The sequence below is a fragment of the Mycteria americana genome, chromosome 1 (genome assembly GCF_035582795.1).
Source record: "Mycteria americana isolate JAX WOST 10 ecotype Jacksonville Zoo and Gardens chromosome 1, USCA_MyAme_1.0, whole genome shotgun sequence".
Classification (NCBI taxonomy): Eukaryota; Metazoa; Chordata; class Aves; order Ciconiiformes; family Ciconiidae; genus Mycteria; species Mycteria americana.
In genome coordinates, this window is record NC_134365.1 from 130,856,844 (window position 1) to 130,883,334 (window position 26,491).

At 36.4% G+C, this 26,491-nt stretch overlaps 1 protein-coding gene across 7 annotated transcripts in view; it reads left to right on the forward strand.

Moving 5' to 3' along the window:
* TAB3 (TGF-beta activated kinase 1 (MAP3K7) binding protein 3) overlaps window positions 1-26,491 on the forward strand; it is a 48,913-nt gene that overhangs the window by 2,876 nt on the left and 19,546 nt on the right. For 5 of the 7 annotated variants that reach the window (XR_012778355.1, XM_075520728.1, XM_075520758.1 and 2 more), the window contains exon 2: window positions 25,385-25,573. Coding sequence is in view for 6 of the 7 variants with exons in the window: in XM_075520728.1 (XP_075376843.1) it covers window positions 25,472-25,573 (102 nt within the window). In the remaining variant the exon portion in view is untranslated. Of the gene's footprint in view, window positions 1-22,244; window positions 22,266-24,744; window positions 24,766-25,384; window positions 25,574-26,491 lie in introns of those variants that run through there. The other 2 variants (XM_075520738.1, XM_075520747.1) reach the window with 2 other exon arrangements.

A 26,491-nucleotide genomic window follows, 5' to 3' on the forward strand; every position in this document is an offset into this window, starting at 1 on the left:
CTGTATTTTTAAATAGCATAAGTAGCCTCAAAGTATGACCTGCAAAAGTATTCTTCATTAGGCTCATGTTATGTACTGCGGTACATAATAAATAGGAAACTTAAGAAGGTGTTTTATTGAGCTTTTTTCTGAGAGCTCTATCTTCAAGTGAGATGATAGTTCAAATCTTTACTTCTACAGCTGCGATGTTTTAGCAAAATCACTACCAATACAAGCAAAAGCCTTTGATTTACTTCTTTGACACCAGAGATATTTTAGTCATGATCCAAACATTGGGTAAATGATCAAATCTAGTAAATTTTGGATAATGTCAAGTCTATCATGTAGGTTTATTCATCCCACTCAACTCTGGTATGCAACATTTTGCTCTAGGAGCGTCTGTATGATGCTGCTCTTTGCACTGCTGTGAGCTGAAGTAGGTACAGTGCCTGGTGTGTATGTATCTATGTGTGCACATATAAATGGAAGTAAAGGTGTTTGCAGTGAGAGTTATTTTTGTTATATGGTACATTTAAAAGGCAGGTGACAAATGGAGAGTGAAACTAAGAGAATTTATACAAAGCCTCAAACTTTTTCATAAGCACCTTTCAGACTACTTTTGAATGCAAGTGTTTCAAGTTACAAAGGTAGAAATATCTGTAACTTGTGGTTTTGCAATATTTTTTCCTGTCCCTGTTTTTACTCGAACAGAAAAATAAAGCTGAACTGGAAATTGGTGGTGCTGCCTAATGCAGTAAACTGATATTAGGGTATTACTTTCAAATCACTGCCAAACTTTTCTGGTATTATATGTCTTTTTTTGCAAGTTGGAGCTATCCTTCAGTTATCTATATAATGTAAATTTTCTGTAGACTGTTATTTCTGTATGGGCATAGTAGACTAAAATATTGTCTGAAGGGTGGTATTAGCTGTCCTGTTCTTGTGAAAGACCAGGAATCGTTTTGTTGAGATTGAATGTGTGGTGATGCTATGGTGCCAATTCGCATGTGTGAAGTGTTCTTTCTAAATGGAAAGATAAGCGTTTTGAAATACTTGTTTAGACTCATGTATGCAAATGTTGAAGGTGTTGGTTGAAAACATTTCCAGAACAGGTTCTTGTACTCTGCCAAACCTTAAAGTATCAAAGTTGTCCTTTGATAGGCTTTCAAATTGTGAATATGCTAGCAATACTATGCAAATTTGTCTCTCCAGCTTCAGATAAATGATGTTAAGTCCAAGCCGACAGTGTAAATGGTTCTGTGGTATTGAGTATCCATTCTGAGTGTATCTTATTCTGTATGAGGTAGATAGTTGGTCAGCAACTTCTGTGCTGTGTCATTCAGTGCTTAAAAGATGGCACTGTGGTATTAGTATCCAGGAGACTCATGTGCACAACTACCAGAAAAAAACATCACTGAAGCCTTTGTATTGACATGAGAAGCGGAGATACATCTGGCAAAATTCAGTGTGTAATAAGATAGTGAGACAAAGTTACAATGTTGCTAGTATACCATACAGATCAAGATGGGCAGCTAGTTCTTAATATTTGTTTTCTTTCTTGTTCTTCTTCTCTCTTTGAAGATTAATTATACAAGCTAGATCACGCTGTGTGTGTGTGTGTCTCAGTTTAATGTCAGAGTGGAACTAACATTTCAATACTCACACACCCCATTGATTACTATGTTGAATGTTTCTCCCCCTTCAAGTACTGTTTCATAATAGCCAGCGTAGCACTATGGTTTGAAGTGAAAATGTCATCTCTGTTAAGGTTATATACAGCTTTGTCTTAAGAAATATTAGTTCTTGAATTCCAGGTGGGTTTTATTTTATTCAGGGCCTGAATTTAAAGTAGTGGTATTTTAAAAGCATCTTCAATGTATTACCAGGTTTTGTCCTAACCTAGCTCTATTGTAAGGAAAACTACTTCTCCTTTTGCTCTTTTCAGAGGATTATGTAAAGCAAGATGGCTTCGTAAGCAAACAGTAAAGCTACAAAATAAAGGTTGTTCTGCTATAGTAGTGTTCAGTAACCTGACTGTCACAGCTTAAGTATAGATGTTTTCCTACCTGCATGTGGGCTTGCTTGTGGATAATTAAGAATCTTTTAAAAACACCTTTCAGCAGATTATGTTCAGTCATGTTCCACACTCAATACGCTTTAATGAAATACTTGTTTTCAAATGAAATTGTGTATCCACTAAAGTGTATATTAATTTGAAAAGTGGATCAATTTCTGTGAAGTCATGGTTGATCTAGGGATACTTTTAGAAAAAAATTCTAATACTATCAGTATTTGTCTTGGATGTTATGGCAGAAAAAAATTGGTTACTTTTCTAAAATGTATTCAGTGTTGACTGTTTCTTTTTATCAGATTTGGTAACAAGATCCACAGCAGTGCTAGTATTTTAATCTCATTGCAGCTTTAAGCTTTTATTTTTCCCTTCCATGGTTATGTTCTAATGTAATTTGTCCTGAAGTCTCATCTGTTTGAACAATTCGTACTGGTTTACAGTGTCACAACTTACTGAAAATAGCTGGCGAAAGGCTTGTTTTGTTCTATGTATGTCATAGCATTTGTCACATTGGTATAAATCCTCGAGTATAATTCTTTTTGTTCTGTGAGGAGTTTGTATACGTTGGCTTAACTCAAGATGTGAACATTTATTCCTAGCACTTGAAAGAGTTATGGATTTGTTTTCTTCTTTGTTTTTTGGTGTTGGGCATGGGATCAATAATAGTTCAGAGCAAGTAGAGGGGGTTGTTGGTTTTTGTTGTTTGGTTGGTTTTTTTAACCTGGATGTTGTGAAAGTTCTGAAAGGAATGTAAAATTTGGCTTTCGTGTTGATCAGCTTGCAGAAGTAGTAAGCCAGGCACTAGGTGTTTTGTGGAGCATTGCTGTTGAAATGTATCTGCCTTTCTTTCCTGAAATTCTTAAGATTATCTTGGTGGAATAGTAATTCTCACTATCATGCTGCTAATCTCAGATCAAAAATGACATGTCCAGATAAGACAAAGTGTTAATTTGGTACAATTTCACTCTCTTGCTTCGTATTTTCTCAAAAAAAGTTAATAGGATAAATTTCTACATCAAATATCATCTTTCTTCCCACTGCTGACTTGAAGGTGGTAAAAACTTTTTATTGTTTTCTGGGTAATTCTACTGAAATGTGACTATATGTCCTTTCCTGGTACAAATCAAGTTTTTGCTGCTAGGTCATCTGATAGTGTGCAAATGTGACTTTAGTAGTCGTGGAATTGCCGAGTAAGTGTTGTAACTGAACTCATAACACTTACATGAAATTATATTTTAAAAGAGACATTTTTGTTGGTGCTTTTGTAGATTAGCATGGGTTTTGCAACTCATGAGTGATTTTCAAATGGACAGCATGGGGTATCAGTTATTTTAGTCTGCGTCTCTGCTTCGTTTCCTGCTCTTAGGACAGTATTGTGAAAATGTAGTTATAGAAGTTTGCTTGCTGTTCCTTCTTCATGAACATCAGTGTTCTATGCGGGTATTTCAAAACAAATCTCAGTTGGTCTGCAAATGCTTCATGTGTTGTGAGCTTATAAGCTTTTTGAATAACTGTTAAAGATGATGTATGCAGTTTTGTACTTTCCCTTGCTTCTCTACTGAAGGCGTTAGTCTTAGATGTGTACTGCTTTCAGTAGCAGGTAGTGACAATGAGATAAGTCCCTGTTCACATCCAGCTTCCTTCTGTGTTGGTTTAAGCTTATTAGCATTTTTTGTAACAAACATATTATTTTACTATTGTTTTCTTGGAATATCCAGTTTAAAGAAGAGGGGACAGAAGGGGAGGCAGTTTCTACCGTATCTGTTGCAGTGGAATTAAGTTTATAAATGGCAGAATGTAGACCCTCTTAAATGAAATCTGCCTCTTTGGTTTTGAAGCCCTTTCTCTAGATACAGCAAATGCTTCTTTTGCTTTAAAGAAAGTTCCAAGTCAAGTAAATGTTCTACCTGCCAATCCTTTTCCAGATTTGGGAGTTGAGGTGAATGAGGCTGAAGGTAGCCTTAGGCCTAAGAGACCTAAGTAAGATCAGCTTTTTTGATCTGTTTTTAGAAATGATCTTCTACTGTATTAAAAAAAAAAGAGAGAGAGAAAAAGGGTCAAAAAGTCACCAAAGTGTTGAAATAGAGTTCCTTTATGTAGAAGTAAGGGGTCTGTGAGAGGGAGATAAATTAGTGGCTTCTGTAGAGCACAACTTTAAGTTTTCCAAAGACAAGAAAGAAACTACCCTCAGCAACTCTGTACAGCAGGTCTTGATGTTTTTAGTACCATTACCTGGATGACATCTTCCTATAGTAATGCAGACATTGAGGCATCTTCACTGATCTTTCCTGTTGTTACTCAGCAAGGCCCTAGTACCAACAACACAGACATTGCTGGTACTGTGACAAACAGTACTTCTATTTCTGGAGGAACACCCAGTCACTTGAAAGCTGCTTTTCCCTAACTGAGACCACTTTCTGTGAAAGTTGTAACAAAAATGCATGACAGGTCTCCTAAGAGCATATGTTACTCAAGATGCGATCAGGGCACAGAGGCAGCGGCTTGTGTTGTTTGGTTCTTAGCTATACAGTTCGGTTCTGGGCTCTTAATTTTCAGAAGTCCTGATGCAGTTTGTTCTCATGTAGATCTGTTAGTGAGAGGTCGAAACACAGCATTAGTGGACAGGTGGCTTCAGTCTGATGGAGGATTCCCCTCCTAGAAACAACAGAAAAGATGAGGGAAGAGCTCCTACTTCTCTAACCTTTTAAGGAATCCATACCTTCTCAAAGAGAAAATTCTGCTTACTCTTCTGGTGGTCGGGGGAGGTGGAGAAAACTTTTTATTGCCAGTCTTGGACTCACTGAAGCGGTCCCTGTGGCGATTGCTGTTCACAGACTTGATATACGGACTTCACACTCTAAGAACTGGATGAAGGGGAGGTGGTGTTGGGGAACTGGCAGGAAAGGATCAGAAGTTGTTTGGCTATTCTTCTATGAATTCAGTTTAAAAAACCCCACAAAACCAAACAACAAAAAACCAGTCCTTTTCTGGTTGTTCCCCCCCCCTCCCCCATTGATTCCTATTAAAATCTACATCATAGATCATTTTAGTCCATCTTTATAGAAATAAATCTAAAGAATTATCTTAATGTCTCTTGTTTTTTGAAAGGTCCGAAAGGTGAGGGTTTCATAAGTACTTAGAGTGCTAGAAGAAGAGAAAAAAAAAAGTTTTAAGTATTTTTCTTTGATTTGTAGTCTTTGATTCAGAAGGGAAAATAGTAGTTATGACATTAACATTTTAGTATCTCTTGTTCTTGTGTTTTTATTATGTGATAGAACACAGATTCCAGAAAGTACAGGCATGTCTTACAGTAAAAGTTGTGCTCTCATGACAGTGGCAAACCTGCTTTGGGGCTACTCCGAATAAATTTGCCTGAGCGTAATCATTGGTCAACTGTATCCACTTGCCCATTCATGGCATATTTGAGTTTAAGCTTTGTCAGTGGTAGTTTATAGTAAAGGCTACTGATATTTTGAATTAGTTCCTAAATGCTGCTTTCTGAACTGAGCATGTTTATATACATTTTTGCCACTGTTGGTTGTATTGCCATCAGAAATCAATTATGATGACTGCCACATGCTTATGTAAGCTACGCTAATTTTTAAATTAAACTAATTATGGTACAGGCTATTTAGTCTGTTCAGAAAATGAAAACTCTACATGCTTAGGGGGAATGCATTTAGACTTGCTTAGAACTTTCCTTTTTCTGCTTTCCCGGAGTCTTTTTTGTTGTTGTTGTTGGCTTTTTTTTGTTTTACTGCAGTTAGTTTTTGGGGGAGTTTTGTTTGTTTGGTTTGTTCTCCCAGCAAGTGTATGGTATACTTAAACTTGTAGGATAAGTTATTTTTGTGTAGAGTAGAATTTGTGAATTATGTAAACATGTTACATAATCATAAATAATCTGAATTTTTACTAAACTATAAGAAATGTCAAGCAATCAGAAAAACGTGATGTTTTGGATTATTTGTTCATGAGTAGTGATGATCCCATGTCATGTAGTATGAGCATCTTAGTTGCTTGTTTACATGATAGTATGTATAGCATGACAGAATGCTACTAGAAGACTATCCAGTAGACAGGTATTTTACAAAAAACTTGCTGGATTTTTTGCAATATTCAGGAAGAATTGTGGTGGTTATTTCAGGAATGCATTCTTAAAAAGCAATAAAATAGTTGGATTGCTATTGTATTAAACAGTATTTAACTAGGGTTCCTTTAACGGTTAATTACATTGCTAGATATGAAAAAAAAGAATGTTTAAACATTAAACGAGTTTACTAAGGTGTAAACCTCAAGATTGAATTATAATAGGTTATTATTATGCATATATTTGAGTACATATAATTTGTGTTCTTGTTATGAAGTAAGTTACAGGTAGTCAAAGATTAGTAACTTCTGAATATATTAATGTAATTGTAAAACTTTCTGCTGAATAACTTTTCAGGAGCGATCTCTGAGGATTGCAAACTTCTTTTTACGTGTTTGATTTAATTCTTTTGTGACACTGGATGAAACTTGTATCACTTCTATGCATCTCGTATTAAATACTAATATATTTCGAGCACAGTATAGGTATTTTGCATAGTTTGCCTTGCTGCTTGGGTTATTTTCTCTGTTCTGTGATTCTTCTTGTTGGCTAATCCCTGAAATTCATTCACAACTAATCTGGACTGATAGCTTTGGTTTTTCTGTGGTCAAGGCTAAGAACTCTTCCTGATTCTTCCATATAGAAAATGAAGACTCAGAAAGGCAGGTTTTCAGGGAACTTGGGAACAATCAACCTCTCCCCAAGGTTTAGGTTCCTGGCTTGCTTGAATGTAATCATCTGGATTTCACAGGGATACTGGTTGTTCTATCATTTAACCTTGAGAATAAGACTTTTAGAAATGTTATCTGTTTTTCTTCAGTGTCTAAAACACTAAGTATGACTAACCAGATATATTGGTTGCAACCAGAACTATTGATTGCATAGTTGGTTGCAACTATGAGGTGCCTGTGTGTCCTAGAAGGAAATCTGCTAAATGGAATCAAAGATTTATTACTTGGACTGCTTTCATAATGGGATAGTCTAATTTGTAATAGTCTTTTCTGTCTTACCTAAAGGGAGAATCTGCTTTTGGGATCTTTGTGGTGAGATCTCATCGTGACTGTTTTGACCTAACACTTCTCTCTCTCACCCCTGGCTGCCTGCTTCTGTCTCAATGTTTTGTATCTGATTAGGACACAAGGTTTCATGGGGTTTTGAGGTGAATCAGGGGGCTGATCCAGACTGAACTAGTATTTAGGGTTTGTAAATCAAAGTTCAGCTTTAATAATGTTCAGTTTGCCATTTGGACCCTAAAGATTTGTGCTAGTGCATTGGGAGGAGCAAGCATTCAAAGGAAAGGAGAAGCAAATTCTTTTTTCAGAATTATTGTACTTTTGCTGATTTAAAGTGATTATGAAACAGTCAGACGAGACTTCCTATGTGATAGTTTTCTCTTGTGGAAACACCCAGAGTTTGTACTATAGCTAAGCATTTTATGCTGATAAATACTTCCCTGGACAAAGATTTTTTTTGTCCTCCAAAACTTATTTCCTGAAGTTAAGCGGGTTTTGAGCCTAATGCTCAGTTTTTTTCAATTTTTAAAGTTTTTCAGAGTTCAACAACAATAGCAAAACACTTTCTCTTTTTCTGGGATTGCTGTTGTTTGTTTGGTGTTCTCAGTTGTGACACTGTATGCTGGAGAAAAAATGGATGGATTTGGATATTCAGTATTTCTTTTCCCTTATAACTGCCTATTTCTGTCTCTCTGCACAGAAGGGAAGTAGACTGCAGCCCTACGCTCCCTGTTAAAAAAAGTTTGTAAGAAGCCTGGTATTTGGTGTAGTTATGTTTGTAGGTTTTGGTGGGTTGTTTTTTCTTTTTTCCTTCTGTTAATTATTTTGCACTTCTGATGTTTAAGAATTTATTTTCTTCTCCCTTTTTTCTGGAAATAGCATTCAATAGCACCTTAATCAGAAGTTCTAATATTACAGAATTTACTAGTAATTTAAGTCTTTCTGCTGACTCCTAGACTAGCCTAGGTTATGTCTATTCTATTATATACTCTTCTCTAAAGAGACATACTTGTTAACACTAGTAATTTAAAAACTTAAAATGTAAAATACATTTGAAAGTTCAATTTTATTTAGGTAAACACAGTTGTATGAACAATTCTGTAAATTGGAAATATGTAATTTTGAATTCTAGTAATGAGATTTCCTTTAATTCTTTGGCTTTTATTTGAAAGTAATCATTTGAATTTTAAAAGTTGCTTTTTGTAATAAATTATTAAAAATTCTCACCCTGCATACAATCTAAGCATGCTTGTTATGATTCTTTCATGATGGTGTTCAATTATTGACAAGTTTGGTGTACATAGTGAATACTTTGATGTAAATAAGTAGATAGTCAATACTGCAGTGTTTGAACTTGTAGCTTAAATGTATGCCTGTTTTTCTTTGTGCAGTTTCTGTTTATTCTGGAATCAGTTCAGTTGATTTGAGCATGTATAACTACATAAAGAATGTCTTTACTCTTAGGCATGCTTGGAAGTTTGTTTATTATAAAGGCAGTATCTCATTAGAAGAGTATTTTGTCTGTGTCCAGTTAATTTACTTTTCAAATATGTAGAAAGTTGCTTTTCTGATCAAAGTGAATGGTTGGGTGTGGAAACCTGACAAATTACCAAAGTAGTAGGGATCCTGTATTTGAGCAAGTATGTACAGAGAGTCGAATGTACATTTGCTTTTTCAAGTGTTCAAATTTGTGTGAAATTTATTTTTAATTAACTTGACAATTAGACAAAATATGTAATAAGATAGTTGAATTAAGAGTAACTCCACAGGTTAAACTGTTTACAGAATAATGGAGAATTAGTGGGCCTCGAGTATGCAAGGTCTTGTGTATAGCCTGAATGGAGCCTAGTAATCCTTGGCAGAAAAGTTTGCTAAAATACTATACTACTATGTAAATCTGGTAACTGGCGATTCTTTTGATTGTGGTTCTCAGGTAAATAATGTTTGGAAAAAGTTTCTACTCTTTTTTTAGCCAAGAAAAACCCCAAACTTTAAACAGTACTGAATTTGGTTTACTATAATGGAAAACTGGTGATGTGAAATAGTCATTAAGGTAAGAGTCAATGACTTTTGTATTATAAGGGTTTTTTAAAAGGTAAATTATCTTTGTTTTTTAAATGTAATGCCGAGTCAAAGGAAGAGGCGTCTACGGAGGTATCTAAATACTTAATTTGCATATTTCTCCAGCAATGGGAAGGAACAAGAGAATCTGCATATGATGTATAGTCTAACTTAACAGGTTTGTTACAGCATTGCTCAGCTCATCTGGCCATTCAGGTATCGAAAACCAAGTTTTAAATACACAGTCCTATTTAGCAGAATTATTCTTAAAATGTGCTTATTTATAGCATTTTAGAAGTATGTTTATATCTAGTTTTCAGATAGGTTTGCATTCTGTTTCAAAATAAAGTAATAGTGTTTTATTGTCTGGAAGTGTAGCATTGCTTTCTGTCCTGTAGGGAAAGAACGACATGGAGAACAAAATAGATACCACTCTGAATAAGGCTTGTGCTTAAGGAGCACTATAAATGTCAAAGATTTTCAGCTCCTTCCCTCTCCGCACTCTCTTCTAAAAGCAGAGAAAGCCCAAAGCTACATTTGAGTCCAGGTCACGCAAATGCTTAGAGCTGTGATATGTTTGTGCTTAACGCTTGCGAGAATTCTGAAGAAATCACTGGGCTGTTTGGTTAAGCAGAGGGTGTGACTACTCAAGCTATGATTTCAGAATCAAGGCATCAGATTACAATGTTATTTTCATGTATTTTTGCTTTCAACTGCTTTTTTGGTTCTGAAATGTACAAATCTGTCACTTTGTGCTGCTTGTGTCTAGAGCAGACACTATCTGTCAGTTATTGGCCTTGGGGGAATACTCTGGTGGCAGTGCGTTTGGCTGGCAGGGGGATGACTGCAAATTATTTTAAACTTTAGATTTTTCTGCTGTCTAACCTCCTGTTGTATGCAAGACTGCATTTGATTTGCAGGGAGGTACATGACCTTGATTTTTTCCCTTTGTGTTCTCAGCAAGTGATGCTCTTCTAAGAGTCCAGGGAGTTAGACCAAAAGACCTGTGTTTCAGATTGAAATTCTTCATGTCTAAATGAAAAGCTGGGCATGCTCCATATTGTTACTCTCTACAAAACAAATGGACACTGCCACTTCTTAACAGTAAAGAAATTGGGAGATTGGTTAAAGGACTAACTTAAGACCACATCTCCTCCTTTGCTGCAGCATCTAAGCAAAGAAACCACTGTACCACATCAGGTGAAAAAAAGATTTGAAAGTTCTTGTAGCTTGCATCTGCAACCACTCAAACTATTGGATGGATATCTGTTGCACTCTTCCATTCTTGTGAAGGTGAATAGCACTGAGCACAGCACAAATACTAGGGCAATTTTAGTGTAGTGCAAAGAATGTTTCAAGCAGTTCTGTTGCTACTGCTTTACCAAGTTATCCACAAGAGCCCATATATCCCATAAGAATGGAGAGGTCTGTTAAAACAAAAAAGGACAGTGCTTTTGGAGGATGCACCTACCTTGAGCTGCTGGACAGCATCTTCTTGTTTTAGAGAAGTGAAATAATCCAAACCTCTTTAAGAGTAGAATGAGTTAGTAACTATTTTAAGTTGAAGCTGTCTTTGAGCCCTATTTTTTTTTCTTCTTCTTCTGAAGCAGGATTATGAGGATAGCTTCCGAAAAGGGAAATGAAATCAGAGCAGTTTATCCCACCAACCTTAACAGAGTGCAGTAGGGCAGATCAGTGTGGAAATGATCTGGCTTTAGAGAGATGCTGATTGCGTTAAGTGTTTAACATGCGTGTTTAATTTACATTGGGAATAATATTTGTCATATAGAATAAAAGTAAGGTATTTTAAAAACTGAAATTGTGAGTACAGACTTTTGGGTGAAATGCTTTGAAAAGCCAAATACTACTTATTCCTGAAAGTTTCAGAAAGTCTGCTTCATTCATTTTGTCTCCTATTCAGATTTATACCTATTCTTTTTCTGTAGCTGTACCTGATGAAAGTGAAATTTGTTCGTCACGTCACCATCAGACAGCCATGCAGTGTCAACTGTGTAAAGACTGGCTAGTAGTAAAGGACCTCTTTCCCTTTAATTTTTATACTGTAAGCCTGAATTTATAAAGCCACAGAGTTGTTTAACATCTTCCTGCTATAGCTTGTGATCACAGGCTCTGTGAAAGAGGGCTCTAGCTCCATCATCACAAAATTGGTCTTTTTATACTCAGCTGTATGTAAAAAGTCCTGCATGCTCCAGCCAGGAATTGCGTTAATCTCATCACTTGGATCTGAAATTTTCTGGCCTGGTACCAGACCAACAAAAATAAACAAATGTTATGACTGGTGACCTGAATACTGACAACCTGCCTTTGCAGACAATGTCATTGAGTAACCAAGGTGTCAGGACTGCAAACACAGTCCTGACCTACCTTAACCTACCCTTCCTTAACCTACCAAAGTCATGACTGAAAGCCTCCGAGAGAGAGGTAAAGCATGGTCTTTAGAATCAGTTCATGCTGTTATATAGCTATGAGTGACCTATGAGTGACTTTAACTCATAAAGCTTCTAATTTAATGTTAAATTGTTAGAAAAATCAGTTTCCAATCCTGTCCTCTGCCCAGCGCACACAGAAGAGCACAGCAGTTATTTGGCAATGTGAAATGGAAATTAATATCATTTGTGGAAAAGTTCGCTGTTGGTGGCTGCCCTTTTACTGCTGCTATCTGTAGTTTCTCAGCCTGCCCTCTCTGGTGTTAGAACACCTGATTTGGTGCCAGGCTGTCTGTAAGGAAGAGGACACTCCAAAGCTTTTATCAGGTAAAGCTATTGGATACTGTTCAAGTCCTTTTAAGCTGTACAAGAATTTTGGCAGGAATGCATCAGTGCATCTTAGGATGAACAATTGTATTCATATTCTGGTCTTTCCATTATCTGTTTTGGCTTGTCCTATTTCTGGCCTAAGATTATGGAACAAGTGGGTCTGAAATATCTAGACTTCCTCATGGAGATTTGCCATTGAAGCAGTTCCACAGACAGGGCAGCTACAGCTTTATCCAAGTGACCTTATGCTACCAAGGTTTCTCTCTGCAACAGTTATAACGTAGACCTTGCTTATGGAAAGAGGGAAACTCACAGCTTTCCTTCCACCAGACTTTTTTTGTATCCTATTAGTATTTTTATAAAGAAGGCTGAAGCCAATGCAGAGTGAAAACATCTTAAAATGTCTGCATTTGTGCAGTATTGAAGGCACATCTCCCCAGAAAGTCAGTCTGGGGCGAAGCTGAGATAAAATTTTTCATCTGAAAATAATGTTAGTAGAAGATGAATGTGGCCTTAAAACAAATAATGTTGCAGAACCAAAAATCTAATTTTAAGGCACTCTTCCCTCTCTGCCCCCAAAAGCAAAAGAAAAAAGAAAAAAAAGAGAAAAGCTCAATCAGGGGTTTATATGGCATCTGTATATATACATATATATAGCTACCTACACATACGTGTGTATGTATATATGTGGTTGGTACATGATGTTTTTATGTTAAAGTATCTTTTCTGTTCTGCTAGGAAATTGGATACAGCAACTCCTCAAGTATGGCATACAGTCAAGCATCTGTAGATGTACACATATGATTATAGATCACCTCAATGTATTAATAAGTTATAATTATATTGGAATAAACATATATAGATAAAATAAATACAATTGATATGTGTAACCTCTTAATATGACCTCTTTTTGTGATGCCTTTATGGGTGGGTATTCGTGCAAGACTTGTCAAAAGATATCCCAAAATAGGCAAGGTTCGTGTTACAGTTCTTTATCTTAACAAATTCTCCTGGAATGATAGAAAAGACCAGCAAGCTGCATAACTTGTCCACCGTATTTTATAGCAATTAGTCATGTCAAAGAAATTTATGCAGTCAGGCCACCAGAGCTTAATTCAAAACTTCCAAAGTGGAAGTTGATGTTTCTAACATGTAGGGAGTATGTGGTTCGTATTTCTCTCTACTGTTGATAGTCTTTTGCATTGCTCTGTATTGACTCCTGTCTGTTCCTTGTTTTTTCTGTCTACTCTCTCCTTATTTCTGTCTTATTTTTTGTTCCTGTTTATATGCGCCTGTCCACTTCCCTTCTCTGTTTCCTCTGTGTAGAGTCATATCCTCCATTAGTGTGTGTTTGCTGGGGATCCTGAAATGAGGTTTTCTCATCCCCTCACTCAACTCCATTTCTTTCTAATCTAGGGTTTTTCTGCTGGTTTAACGTGGCCAAAGTGAGGAGAGGCTAGTAGTAGTCAGGCCAGAAACAGTGTGCATAGGTGTTTGTGCTTCCCAGTACCATTTTTTTTTCTTTCTCAACTGGTCGTCTTGGGTATAAGAGTTGTAGTGAATATAGTATGCAGGCAGTCTTTGCAATAGATGTTGCTTTTTGCACTGTTGTCAGTTATATGGGCCACTAATAAACTTACACAGGTCATTTAAATTGAAACTAATGCTAGTTAGTATCTCCTTTTAGCTCTGCAAGAAAATGAATACTTCTTTACAGGTATAAATATGCTTTGCAGTCATTTTCTTATTGATGCAGAATGTGAAAGTTTAAGACTGTGTGTTACAGAAATTGTCTGCATCCTATCCTGTAACGCTCTTCCATATATGCAGTTATCAACAAAACAGAAATCTTTGATTCAGTCAGTGTATTCAATCCAGAGTATTTTCAAGGTTTGTCATATGAAAACTCATCAGAGACTTAACAGAGGAATCATACGAATCTGGTTATTTTTAACTGTGGTTTACAACACTATTACTGTTAGCCATCACAAAAGTCTGTCAGGGGTATTTCAGAAGCAGAAAACCTGATCTTTAAACAGTTGATTTAGAACTTTTTTCTCCTCTTTCTACCTTAAGAATGGCTTAATTCAAATAGTTCAAGTTTTCTTTGGTAGCATAAACAATTAAATTTTATTTTTTAAAGTTTCTGTTGTCATAAATCACTCATCCTATGGCTAATTCATAGCATGGTCGACTAAAAGTGAATTTAAATTTTGTAGTTCTTGCACAGCTTCAGCTGACTCTGAGAGGATGGCCAAGCTTTTACTTCACTGTGAAATTGTTTACTGAGCCACCCAAGTAAATCAAATAGCTGGTTAAAAATTCAAATTGTATAGCCCTGAATGCATGAAGTGCAGCATGAAGTGCAGCTGTGTGCCTTCTATGGAAATACCAACAAGCTCAGACGACTGACGTGATTATGTTGCTTTTACTCTGCAAATGGACAGTAGTTTCTTTCAGGTTTATGGATAGCAATTCATTTTTTAGAGCAAACATTTTTAATAGGGAGAAGCTCAAATCAAAGTGAGAAGGTGAAGAAAAGTGAGGGAGACATTTAGGCTAATTATGTGAATAGCCATTTGAATGTGTAACAGTTGATTTATGAGTGTAGTTAACTCTGAAATTTTACAAGTTCTGTGTGGTAAACCAAATGACAATTTGGCTCATATTTTTTTGAATTATGACTGTTGTCTTCAGTCTTTTTGAAACTTCCGGCTTCAGTGAATACTTACTGCTCTGAACTGCAAAAGTAAGTACAGTGTTTCATTTTGTGTAATTCTCCTGTGGAAGGTCTCATTGTATTTTGACTAGTGTAAATAAATATATCTTGCAACAAAGCCTGTTCTGAATGTCTTACAAGCGAATTCAAAGCGTAGCAATGAATTCGTGATGTAGGAGCAGGAGCTAATGCTGAGAATCACTTACCTTGTGTAGAAGCTATCAAACATCTCTTAGGCTGGAACAGCATTAAATTCCTGTTGAGCTGGTTGACATTCAAACTGGCGACCTGCAGATAACTCTCCCTCCATAGCAATGCTCAGAGACATTTCTTCTTTGTGAAATGTTAATCTCACCTCTAAGAAGGAAGCTCACTTTCTGGAACAATTTGTGTATTAATAGTCCAGTATTTTTGCATTTTGTTAGCGAAGTTTCTCTCTAGTATAAACCTCAGCTTCTAGTAATTGTTAAACCTGGAAATATGAACAGCAGACTGTACTTAAAAAAAAATGCTGAAGTTTATGATCTATGCATTTGCAGTAGACCTTTTTCCATGCTTCATAGTATATACTCAGTTCATGTTTTCTTGCATCCTTTCTGGTTCATTTTGATTTGTTTTGATATAACAGCCAAAAAAAATTTTGTATCATAAAAATGCTTTTAGCAGGGCCAATGCTTAGAGTTTATGAATTGGGAAATCTGACAGTGTGCTTGTTCACTGCAGGTTTTTTTTCCAGCCATAGCCTATATTTCGCAAACATTCAGTCAATAATTGTAGATCATGTGTCCTGATAAGAAGGGCAGTTCATCATCCTCATAGCTTTTGGTGCTAACGTGATAGTTGTGATATTCTCAGGATTATCTGTGAGGCATACAAACTCACTTGCGTTTACAGCTTCTAGTTGTAAATTAGTATTCCACAGAACTCTTCCGGAAATTAGTACTTGTTGCATAGTAGCATCATTCCTGAACTATCTCACTGCCTTGAAAACTTACTTCTCTTGTAACTTTATTATGTAGCAAAAGCCGCTTCTAGTTGCTCCTTGGAGTGAGAGAACCATAAATTCCTAATGAAGTATTTACTGGTATCTGATATGGCCTTTCAGTAGATGAGAGGCTTACAAGAAAGACAGAGGGAGACTTTTTACCAAGGCCTGTAGTGACAGGATGAGGGGCAAACTGAAAGATGGCAGATTTAGATTGGACATAAGAAAGAAATTTCTTCTGGTGAGGGTGGTGAGACACTGGAACAGGCTGCTCAGAGAAGTGGATGCCCCATCGTTAGAAGTGTTCAAGGTCAGGTTGGATGGGGCTTTGAGCAGCCTGATCTAGTTGAAGATGTCCCTGCCCTCAGCAGGGAGATTGGACTAGATGATCTTTAAAGGTCCCTTCCAACCCAAACCATTCTATGATTCCATGATCTACTTGGTAGAGGAATTACTGGCCAAGAACGTCTTAGCTACTTGCTAAAATGGGTATCATTGTTCCAGTTAAGTAGTTTTCTCATTATCATTCAGTTTTTAATATCTCCTGGTATAACATACCATGTAGCTATTAAAAGTAAATTATACTTTGTGGAGATTTGACTTGTATATAGGATAGAGATGACTTTCACGCCTTTTCTTTTGCTTCCAAGTGCTGGAATAAATAAGGCCTCTTATTGTAAAATACTAGCCCTACCTTAAAGGACAGAAATTTAATCATGACCAAGGCCATAGAATAATGTGTGACTTGTTTTGAAAATGTTAGATCTTTGTAGAGCAATACTTCTAACTCCTTTTCTGTCTGGCAACTTTGTATCTCAGTGCCTGATGTTTTATTTTTTAATCTGTGTAAACACTAAACTGTTTATGTTGTTCCCGTGACTTTTTTTTTTGTCTTCATCATAGATGGAAGAGGAAGAACAGTAAATAGGTAACACTAGTCCATTTAGATGTTGATGGCTCACAAGGATGACAGACTGTAATGAAAGGGAGAAAAGCACGCAAAGCAAATGCCAAAGCACACAAAGCAACACAAAATACATGCCTAAGAGGAAATGGTGATTGATTATGATTTTTGAATTTTAGTAACAACCTGTATCATTAACATGCTTGCCCACAGACAAAACCTTATTATGCTTGAGTGTTATTTCTAGGCAGTGTCAGTGTTGTGCCAAAAATGGATTTCCTCCATCCAGGTTTCTCTTACCTCAGAATTGCATGTTGCTTTTGTGTGATGGAGGCACACCACGTTGTATCACAATATACCTCATTTATAGAATCTGTGGAAGTAGTTTCAAACATGGATAAAACTGATCATTGCTCAAGTTTAAGCAAATGGGGGAAAAAAAAAGAAGGAATGTCTTCATTGCTTTACACTCCCATTTCATCAATGTGAGATAGTAGTATTCTCATCATACTGGTTTTAATGAATTGCATTCCATTTCGGTACTCCAAGCTGTTCTAGGCCATCAAATGACACATCTGTGTAACTATTGTATGGCTGTGTAACTATTGTATGGCTAAATGGACAGGGATATTGAACCAAGAATTGTCAGGTGAGTTGGTATAACTTTACCATAATATAAGAGACCAATTGGTCAGCAGTAATAGCTTGTCAGCTTTATTTTTAGTTTTATTTTGCTGTATATCTCTTTATTGTGCTTCACATTGCCTTCTTACCATCCAGGAGCTTTATGAATCTGTTGATCATCTTCTATACAAGTGAATGAATGTTCATCTTAAGACAGCTTGCCAAACCATGAAGTTGTGTTTTTAGTGATGTAGCCATTCATTCAGAGCAGTGACAGCAGCATGCTGAGCTCAACTTTAAATATTGATTGCTTTTCTTTTGCTTTGTTGAACTTCATATGTCTGTCTGAACTGACAAAAAGTCTTTAAATTCTATTGTACGTCTCTTTCCTACTCTGTGAAGCAATACAGTCCCAAAGCTGTAGGATGTATCGCCCTGTAAATAAAGAAGCTTCTGTAACAAATGGTCATTGTGATTTGTGAGGTAGGAGAGTTGTTCTTAGCTATATGTAATCCTAAAAATTATTTTAGCTGGACTGTTGCAGGAAAAAGTAATAGTTTTTTGTCATGCATCATGTTTAAGAAGAGTGAGTGTGTGACTGAAGATGGTTGTGAGGAAAAATTGCTCTGTTGGCACTGTTATAACAGTTTAGTTTGTCATATTTCTGAGATTATAAGATCTCCCAGCTAGCAAATCTTTATAAAGGTGTCACATTGCCATAAAAGTATTTGCCTTCCTTTGCTGCAAGAGCAATCCAAAGTCTTAGCTGGATTGATGTGAGTGTTCTGACATTGGTGGGATGTGTTGGTTAATTGTTTTTGTTTATTTGAATGGTTAAATAAATGGAAACTTAGTGTACAAAATTGTTCTCTTTATTATTCCTAGTATCAGTATAGTGTGATGACTTTAAACCATTTAGAGTCCGTTTAAAATTCTACTGCAGGCACCTTTGAATTTAAGCCAACAGTGGTTCCAGAGGCTGCTCAAGGATTAGAGGTGAGATTACGTGATTGCATCTGCAGCCAGGTCACATGCCAGGCATGTTTACAAGGCTATAATTGGGTGCAGATGCCTATTAAACAGTAGGTATGTGTGGGATGGGATGTTAAAAAACATGTTTTTGCTTAGTTAATCCTTTGTGTGAAGCAACGCAGTTTGAATCATCATCTTCACATTTCACGGTTTTATACAAGCTTATTTACAAAAGTGTTGCTATTTAACAGCTTTTCTGCTGTATGCTTGCAGTCATTGTAGGGAGCACTACAGTGATTGTACACCTTAACATCTGCTTGAGTATTGAAATTGGGATGTGATCATGTAGTAATGTAGACTTTGGTCGAAATCATATTTATTTGTTAAAACCACAGTGTTAGGTAAAACCCTAAAGATATTAATACCTTGTCTAATAAAGTGCTTTCTAAATCTGTCAGCTGAGCTAATTCCCTTCTTGTCTTCTCATGTTTTACTATTAGCATGCAGTGTATGGAGGGTATTCTAGCCTTTGGAAGTGTGTAACCAATGTGTCAATGGAGATGTAGAAGGTATAATCATATCAGTGGTAAAGAGCTGGCTGCCTATAATCAGTTGGTCCATCATTGTTTTCAGAAAGAATTTTTGTAGAGAACAGTGTTGCATGGACTGTGGGGAAGTGACGTGGAGTTTAAAGTACAGTTTCAGTTCTGACCTCTTGCTAGTGGTGTAACCTTCTGAGCTCAGCTGACAGTCAGCTTTCTTGCAGTGCCCCAACCATGTTCTCTAACTCCAGTATTGACAGCACTTGGCAAAAATCTCTATCCTGATTTAGTGCTGTTCATACAAGAACAGCTTCGGTTCTTTTGTTCTAAGCCTGCTTCAGGTGAAGGTGCAGTTTTGTTATGGCTTTAACTGATCAGTTGGTTTACCTGTGCTGAAAAGAGAGAGATTTTGTTCCTGATCCTGTGTCCCTTTCCCCTTTTTTCCCTTTTTTCTTCCTTTCCACAGTGGTGTGATATTCAGTGGGCCATGCATTGTGCAGGGTAAGCTTATTAAACTAGCAAAAAGGGATTTTTTTAAAATTTTTTTTTTTTAATCGGTTTAGCAGGTTGAGTTAGTTCAGCAGAGTTGACTGGAGTGGGAAGAAGGGTGGAGAAAGCTGTTCAGTTGTGTATGAGTTGTAACTCACTACAACTGATCTCACTGCTTTTTCATGCTGCCTCATATGCACTAAATCTTGGCATCCTTGGGCGACTGTAGCCAAATCTCTAGATGACTCTGGAGGCAGTGGAAGTTTGTCCGCATCTATTCTAGAAGTTAAATTGACACCTGCTCCCTAAGCAGTCCTCACTTATCGGGTAGCTTCATTCAAGAAACTGTAACAAATGTGTGATACACTGAATAGTTTTCAATTCATATTCATGTATATGTAAATAAAAACTTTTAAATCCTTTCCCAGTAAGACAGTTTCTAGGACTTAACTTGCCCACGTTTTTTTGTTTTTATTCCCAAATAATAATAAATGCTTTGGACTAGTTGCTGAATTTGAGTGCTGAAGCTGGAATAGGTGGTATTTTACTTTTGTGAGAGGTGGAATGTTTTCACTGTTTTTCTTGGGCCATAGGGTTTAATAAAGATACTTCTAGTAAGTAGGCTAATCTTTTAAATGGAGCTTAAATCTTTGTTTGTGTTATAGTAGTACAATGAAGTAATTTTCACAGTTGGAAAAATAATAGATTATTTGGAGAATCTGTTATGTACTGTGCCTGGTAAAGGAGAACACTGTAGTTCAGTACCTGGATGACTTTTTGGTAGGATTATTTCAGTACTATAAGACGTCTTGAATTTAGGAATCTAGAAGTAAGGAGTCATGAAACATGAACATCCTAATACACGTTAATGATAGGCAACTAAGTTTTTTCAATTATATGTAAAAAAAGTTGTGATCTATATAAAATTCTTTTTTTACTTCCTAAGCACTCTGTGTACTCTAAGTTTGCTGTATAGTTTAGTAATACTACTTTGCAGAGCAAGTCTAGTACTGCTAGTTCTTTTGTGCTTCGAGCATGAATGGTCTGTGTTCTTCTAAAAGGCTTTTCAGACTAGAGCAGATTTTTTTTCAAAAAGATGTAATAACTTATTCTTGAGACCAGCTTCAGCAAAACGAGTAAATAGGAAAAATGCAATGACAAAACTGAAAAAGTAATTTCAAGAACTGTAGCTAACGTGACCAAACAAAGAGAAATGTCTCATGGATTGAAATTACCTCAAGAAGGAATGTGATTCATAAGATGCGCTCACAACTTCTTTCCATTTAATAAATAAATTTAGAACAAAAGATTTAAAATGTCACTCCGATTCAGAACTCATGCTGTGCAGCCAATTAGTGTAGCATGGCTTTGAAAAAAAATGGTGCGTTTTAGTAAAGCGATTACAAATGAGTGTTAAGCTTTTATTATTGTTCTTCCATTTAAAGAACATCATATTTTTCTTTTGGACACGATCTCATTTTTATTTACCCTGCCATTTTTGGTGAAAGTAAAATTCTGTACTTATATAGATTAATGAAATGGAATTTTAGAATTTCGTATCTTTTTCTGCTTCCTCAGTTCCTGTCCTCGCTTTTTGCAGTTCTCCCTCTATCTACTGCCAGAGAAGTAAGGAAAGTTCCAGTTCAGGGAGGGTATTCAGACTGTTACTGCTCTTCTGTTTGGTTCAGAACAGGAATAAAGTTCTGAGTAGCACTGATATCAGTGTTACTCAGAAGTTTTATGCCTAAATGCCAGTAGCAAATATAAACAGAAGTGAGTTGTTGGTACTGGCAAATGATATTTAAACATATAGCAATTAGGAGTTACTGTCATGAGTTTGGATTGTATAACTGTTCATTGGATTTTCTACTTCTTATTTACTGCAAATGAGTTTAAATGTCTCTAAAGTCACACTCACTTCTGCTTGGTGTAGATGTTATATATGTTCATTTTTCTTTCAGCTTTCTGATTTGTGTTAATATTAATTTTGTTCTTTCTGTTCCGAAGATTCCATAATTAAGACGTTGATATTGTTTTACTGTTTTGTCCACATAAATTTCATGGTATCTTCATACTCCAGTTCCTGCAATGGTTAGACAGAATAGAGTATCCAGCTTTGCTAGCTTTCCCTGAATCGTGTTCTATCTCTTGGCTAAAAGCCTGTCAGTCCAGTGTAAATGTTCGAAGGAATTGCCCTAAAAAAATTCCTACTGCATTTATGAATCTGAAGGCCAAAATTTATCTTCAACACTTCAATCAAACAGAGATGAACAAGGAGGAAAAAAAATAGATTCATTTACAAATATTGGGTTGAGTTCATGTTGATGCCATTCAATAAATCCACTTCTCATCTGTAGGTGTCAGCATGCATTTGATTAGAAGTCAGGACAATGAAATTTAAGAATTATATTTGTGTAGTATTCAGAGGAAAAATTGAGGTTCTTTACCTGACTGTACTTAAATCTGTCTGTGTTTTCTCATCATTGTAATCTAAAGATTTAAATGATCTTTTAAGATGAAAGAATTTACATAAAACATACAGAAGCAGGATGCCTTTGAGGTGTTGCTTTTATAAACCGATTTGTTTGTTATTGTGTTTTGTCTTGTTTTTTTGGTCTTATCCTTCAAGGCCCAACTGCTGTTGTTATAAAACTATTAACAATTAACTTTAAATTGATGAGGCCTGGGAAACTGTCTTCCAGGTAACCTGTTTTCTGGAAATTAACTCAGGAATTATTTTAGTTGCTGCATATATTGTAATTCCATAAGTGCACACCAATACATAATTTATAAACTTCCAGATAGTATGTATTGACCTGATTTATTTTTCAATTGGATCTCTTTACTGATGATTCATGTATCTTCATTTTAGGTGATTTAGTGCTTCAAAAATAACAGTAGTGAAATGGATTTCCTTCTGTATATATTTGAACACATCTGTGAGGAGTATCAAGAATATAGTAATTCTATTTTTTTATTCATTCTTTCAGAAAAGAGGCATAAGTTGATTGGTGGAACTGTTGACTTTTCTTAACTTACAAGGTACACAAATGGCTTAAAGGAAAGACGATTAAATTTAAGATACTGTTTTCCTTGGGCATGTAGAAGGTGTGAAAAACTGATTCGTGTATTTGTTTAGGACTTGAGTCATGCTTTGCATAATCCCCAAGATTCACTAGTGGCTCCTGAGGTTGTCTCTGTGTGTTAACACAGCAGGACCAATTCTGCAACAATATCCTTTGGTTTTGCCATTACAACTGCTGTGTATGTAGCAATGTTAATTTATTCCATCCTCATGAAATACTTTTCAACTAGAGTTTGGGTATCCTCAACTCATTTTTGAAAGTTACAGATGAAGTGGCTTGCTTTCGTTGTGACTTTGGGTTGTTTTTTGATGTGTTCTGCTCTGTGAACTTTCAATATTTATAAGGCTGGTAGTGTAGGTTCACCTCAGCATGTCCCTTAGCCTGTGAAATGCTGTGAAAGAAAGATGCTCTGAAGGATTGCTTTCTAGTCTCTTGTGGCTCAGTAAGAGCTCTTGTTGTCTAAGCATCTTAGCTGTGTAGTCTGTGCTGTAAACTCTTGGCTCTCTGAACAACTTGCTTCTCCACCTGCCTGGTGCTGTGGAGCAACATGGGAAGCAAGTATTGTATTCCAGCCAGTTTGTGCCTGCTTAGAGTGCAAAATGTGCAGTCAGTTGTAGGCAGGTCAAGCAGAATAGGCAGGACAAAATGCTAGGCTCCTAGATGTGGCAGTAGTGAATTTTGTGGTATTGGCTGAAAAATAATAAATTTCTACAGTAGTGTAGCCATGGAATCCAAGGAGTGGATGATTGTGTGTTCATGCTTCTCAGGACAATTATTTCAGGTTTCTTGTAGACTGTTGAAGGCTATCTGTGTAACTGTAAAGGCTAGAAGCTTCAACTCTTCAAAATGAGAATGGAAATTTCTGTTATCTGTTATTTGTGTTTAGAAGAGAACTCTGTGATAAAATTCATAGTTGGCCAATAACTGCCAATTACTTTGAGTGTTACCTCTCTACTCACCACACATATTCAGGAAGTGTTAGAAAAACATCAAAGAAATTATTAATTTAGATTATTATAAAAGCTTTGTAGAAAAATATTGTATGTATTGATGATGGATCTCCAGTCTGCTCACCCATGTTACATTTTAATTTGCGTTTGGAGAGAAGTGATGCAAAGGGTTTTGCTCATGCAAATGAAATTCTTAAAATTATTATCTTCTATTTCAGATTTTCAGATACTGTCATTGTTCCACAGGGGTTTTAACTGCAATTTATTCTGGTAGGGTACTCCTCCATTACTGCACTTCATCCCCTGCCTCCTGGGAAAAGGAGAGTTGTCTAGAAACGTGTAGAGCTTGATTGCTGTCAGGTTTTCTTTGAGAATTCTTGTGGTGGTCTGCCTTTTGGAGTATGGTGTTTTGTTTGTCATTTACAAAAAATAAGTTTTATAAAAGATCCCCTACTGTGAGTGTAGATATGAAGTTTCAGCTGGCTCTTGTAGTCAGTGGAAACTTGTTTCCTTTTAAAATAAAATGGGTCTGCAGCATTACTGCAGTAGACAGATCTGCTTTGTGATTATACAATGTAAGTTCATTGTAGTATTTCTTAATTGCAGCAGGATAATTCAAGTATCTTGCTGTTCTTTAAACTTGTCTCATTTATCTTGAGAAAGAGTGTGATGTGACAGATATGGGGTACTAGAATATACCAGATATGACAGTGGAGTTTCTGTGACGGTGGTGGTGGTTGTTGTTTTGTCCCTTTTCAGAGAAAGGAAGTATTATTTAGAAAGAGGTGAAAAAAGAAAGGCATGGTTATTAAATATTCAAAATAATACCCAAAAAAACCCCCCAAAACACCAAAGCATTTTTACCCTAAAGCTGACATTTTAGATTTCTTTGAAGGTATAAGTTCTATTTTCTTGCCTATGAAAACTAAGAGACTTTCTTAGGAAAGATACAGGAAACTGTTGGAGTTTATTAGCACATAAAGGTATATGTATGTGCTGATCTGTTGTACTGCTCTAGACTGCTATTAGAAGTTGAGCTAACAAGTGAAAGCTGGCGGGAATGCCTATGCTATGTGCCACACACAATTGCACTGAGGTTGAGATAAGCATGATTTAAACTTGGGACTTTGAGTAGCTAAAATATTACTTGAACACTAACTGCTGGTATCTGACTTTCATTTCTGCTTTTGAACACAGCACTACATTCTCTGCAGTTAAGTGTTCAGCTGAGTAATCATGTTGGAAAGGCTTTTGAGGCTTAGCAATAATAGATGTGTTACAGGGGCTATGTCATGCACCACCTTCACGCAAAGTCTTTATGTATCTCAGACTTCAGCTACCTTTTGATTACTGCTGTGATCATGAGCCACAAGTGAGAAAAGCATTTGTTGACTCAGACTGTATTTGCCTTCTAGTAGTCCTTGGGTATTGAAGTTCAGATAGAATCTTTTCGCTGTTGAATACAAGAATCCTGAAATGGATAGAGGGTTTCTTGTCACTAATCATGTTAGTATGAATATAATAGGTGCTTTACAAAAACCTTAAATAGATGCTTATCATAATCCTAAAAAGTACTTTTAAAATTCTGTTTAACTCTTTGTGCTTCACAAAAATTGCTTCCAACTTCTTGGATTTGTAGTGATATAAAGGGGGAAGAGTTTAAGCCCTGTTACTAGAGGAGTGTATTTGCATAATTGTGCTATTTAGTTTTCCAGCCTCTTATTTCTAGCATGTTGTAAATAACAAAGACATGCATGCTTTGTGATAACTTCAGACTTTCCTACAAACTGTTCAGAATTTCACTGGGAGTAAATATGTAACAGTTCCATTTTATGCAGATCAGATTAATTTAAGTTCTTCCCACATGGTACCACAATGGGACTGCGTAAAGACCTGAACTAGCATATTCCAATGAAATGCAATGTAGACGTACCTGTGATATCTTAAGTGTTTTAATATTAGAATTTGAGATACAACGATTCCCACTCTTGTGTTTAAGCCATTGTCTCTCTTGATATCTAGTTCTAAAAATGTAATACAGTAATTCTTTTACTCACGCAGCTGGGGAAGGACGAAAAGTTGTTGTGATGGCTTAAAAGATAATTGATTGTGTCGTCTTTCTTAGAAAATGCCAGAAGCCTCAGAAGACCACAATCATTGGAAGGCCTGTTGACTTCCATTTTTTGGTAATCTGGAACATCATCAATCTGGCATGGCGCAGGGCAGTCAACAACTTGACATGCAGGTACTCCATGATCTCCGACAACGTTTCCCTGAGATACCTGAAGGGGTGGTATCTCAGTGCATGCTTCAGGTATGGTAAAGAGTTTTTAAGAGTTTAAGAGTCTGTGTGTTTTATTTTTGCAGTATGAAAATTCTTTTTAGTAGTATACATGGAGCATAGATTTTCATTCTTCTGGTTTTATTTCGAAAGGGTGGAAGACTCCACTACTTGCATTTTTGTCTTGTCTTTTATGTACAAAGATTTTATCATTCTTCACTTATGTTGGGGGGGGGGGGGGGGGGGGAGGGTCCGCTGACTATTCTTCCTTGCCTATGCAACCTGTGACTGTATGCATACAGGGAATAAGGAGAGTGGCTAATGGGATGATTATTGATGATGGCTACATAAATAACGTACATATACTGGAGGAGATTTTAGCAAACAATGACTCATTCTTCCAAGATAAGGAACTGGATTTAACTAGGAATCTAAAGGTTTTCTGTCCTCATGGCATATTTTTGCCACAGCTGTCCAAAGGTTTATTTTTACTTCTCTGTTTCCAAATCAGGTGGCAGTTCTTTTTTTTTTTTTTTCTTTTCCATTTCTTCCTTCCACCTTCATCTAAAATCACAAATTGGAAGTGATAATAAGTGACCACAGTCATTTTTCAAAGTCGTAGTCATCTGGGAATGCCTTCTGTTGTTAATGGGAAGATTCAGGAGTGGAATAGAAACATGTAAGGTCTGGTTTGGCCTTGTGTGGCCATGGCTAAGGTGGAACCTAATGTGATAAACTGCTGCATATGAAAGTAGCAAAGCTGTATTTGCATCCTAGCTGTCCCTGGCATAAGAGTAGGTTCACTTATAACTGTGGCTGTAATTTTTGCATTGTGTGTCTTCTAAACCATACAAATACAAATGAATTGCTTTCAGACAAATGTAAAGCAGTGGAAGCCCTGCAATATAAAGCTTTACTTATCCTGAAAGTCATCTCTTCTGTACTGTTAAG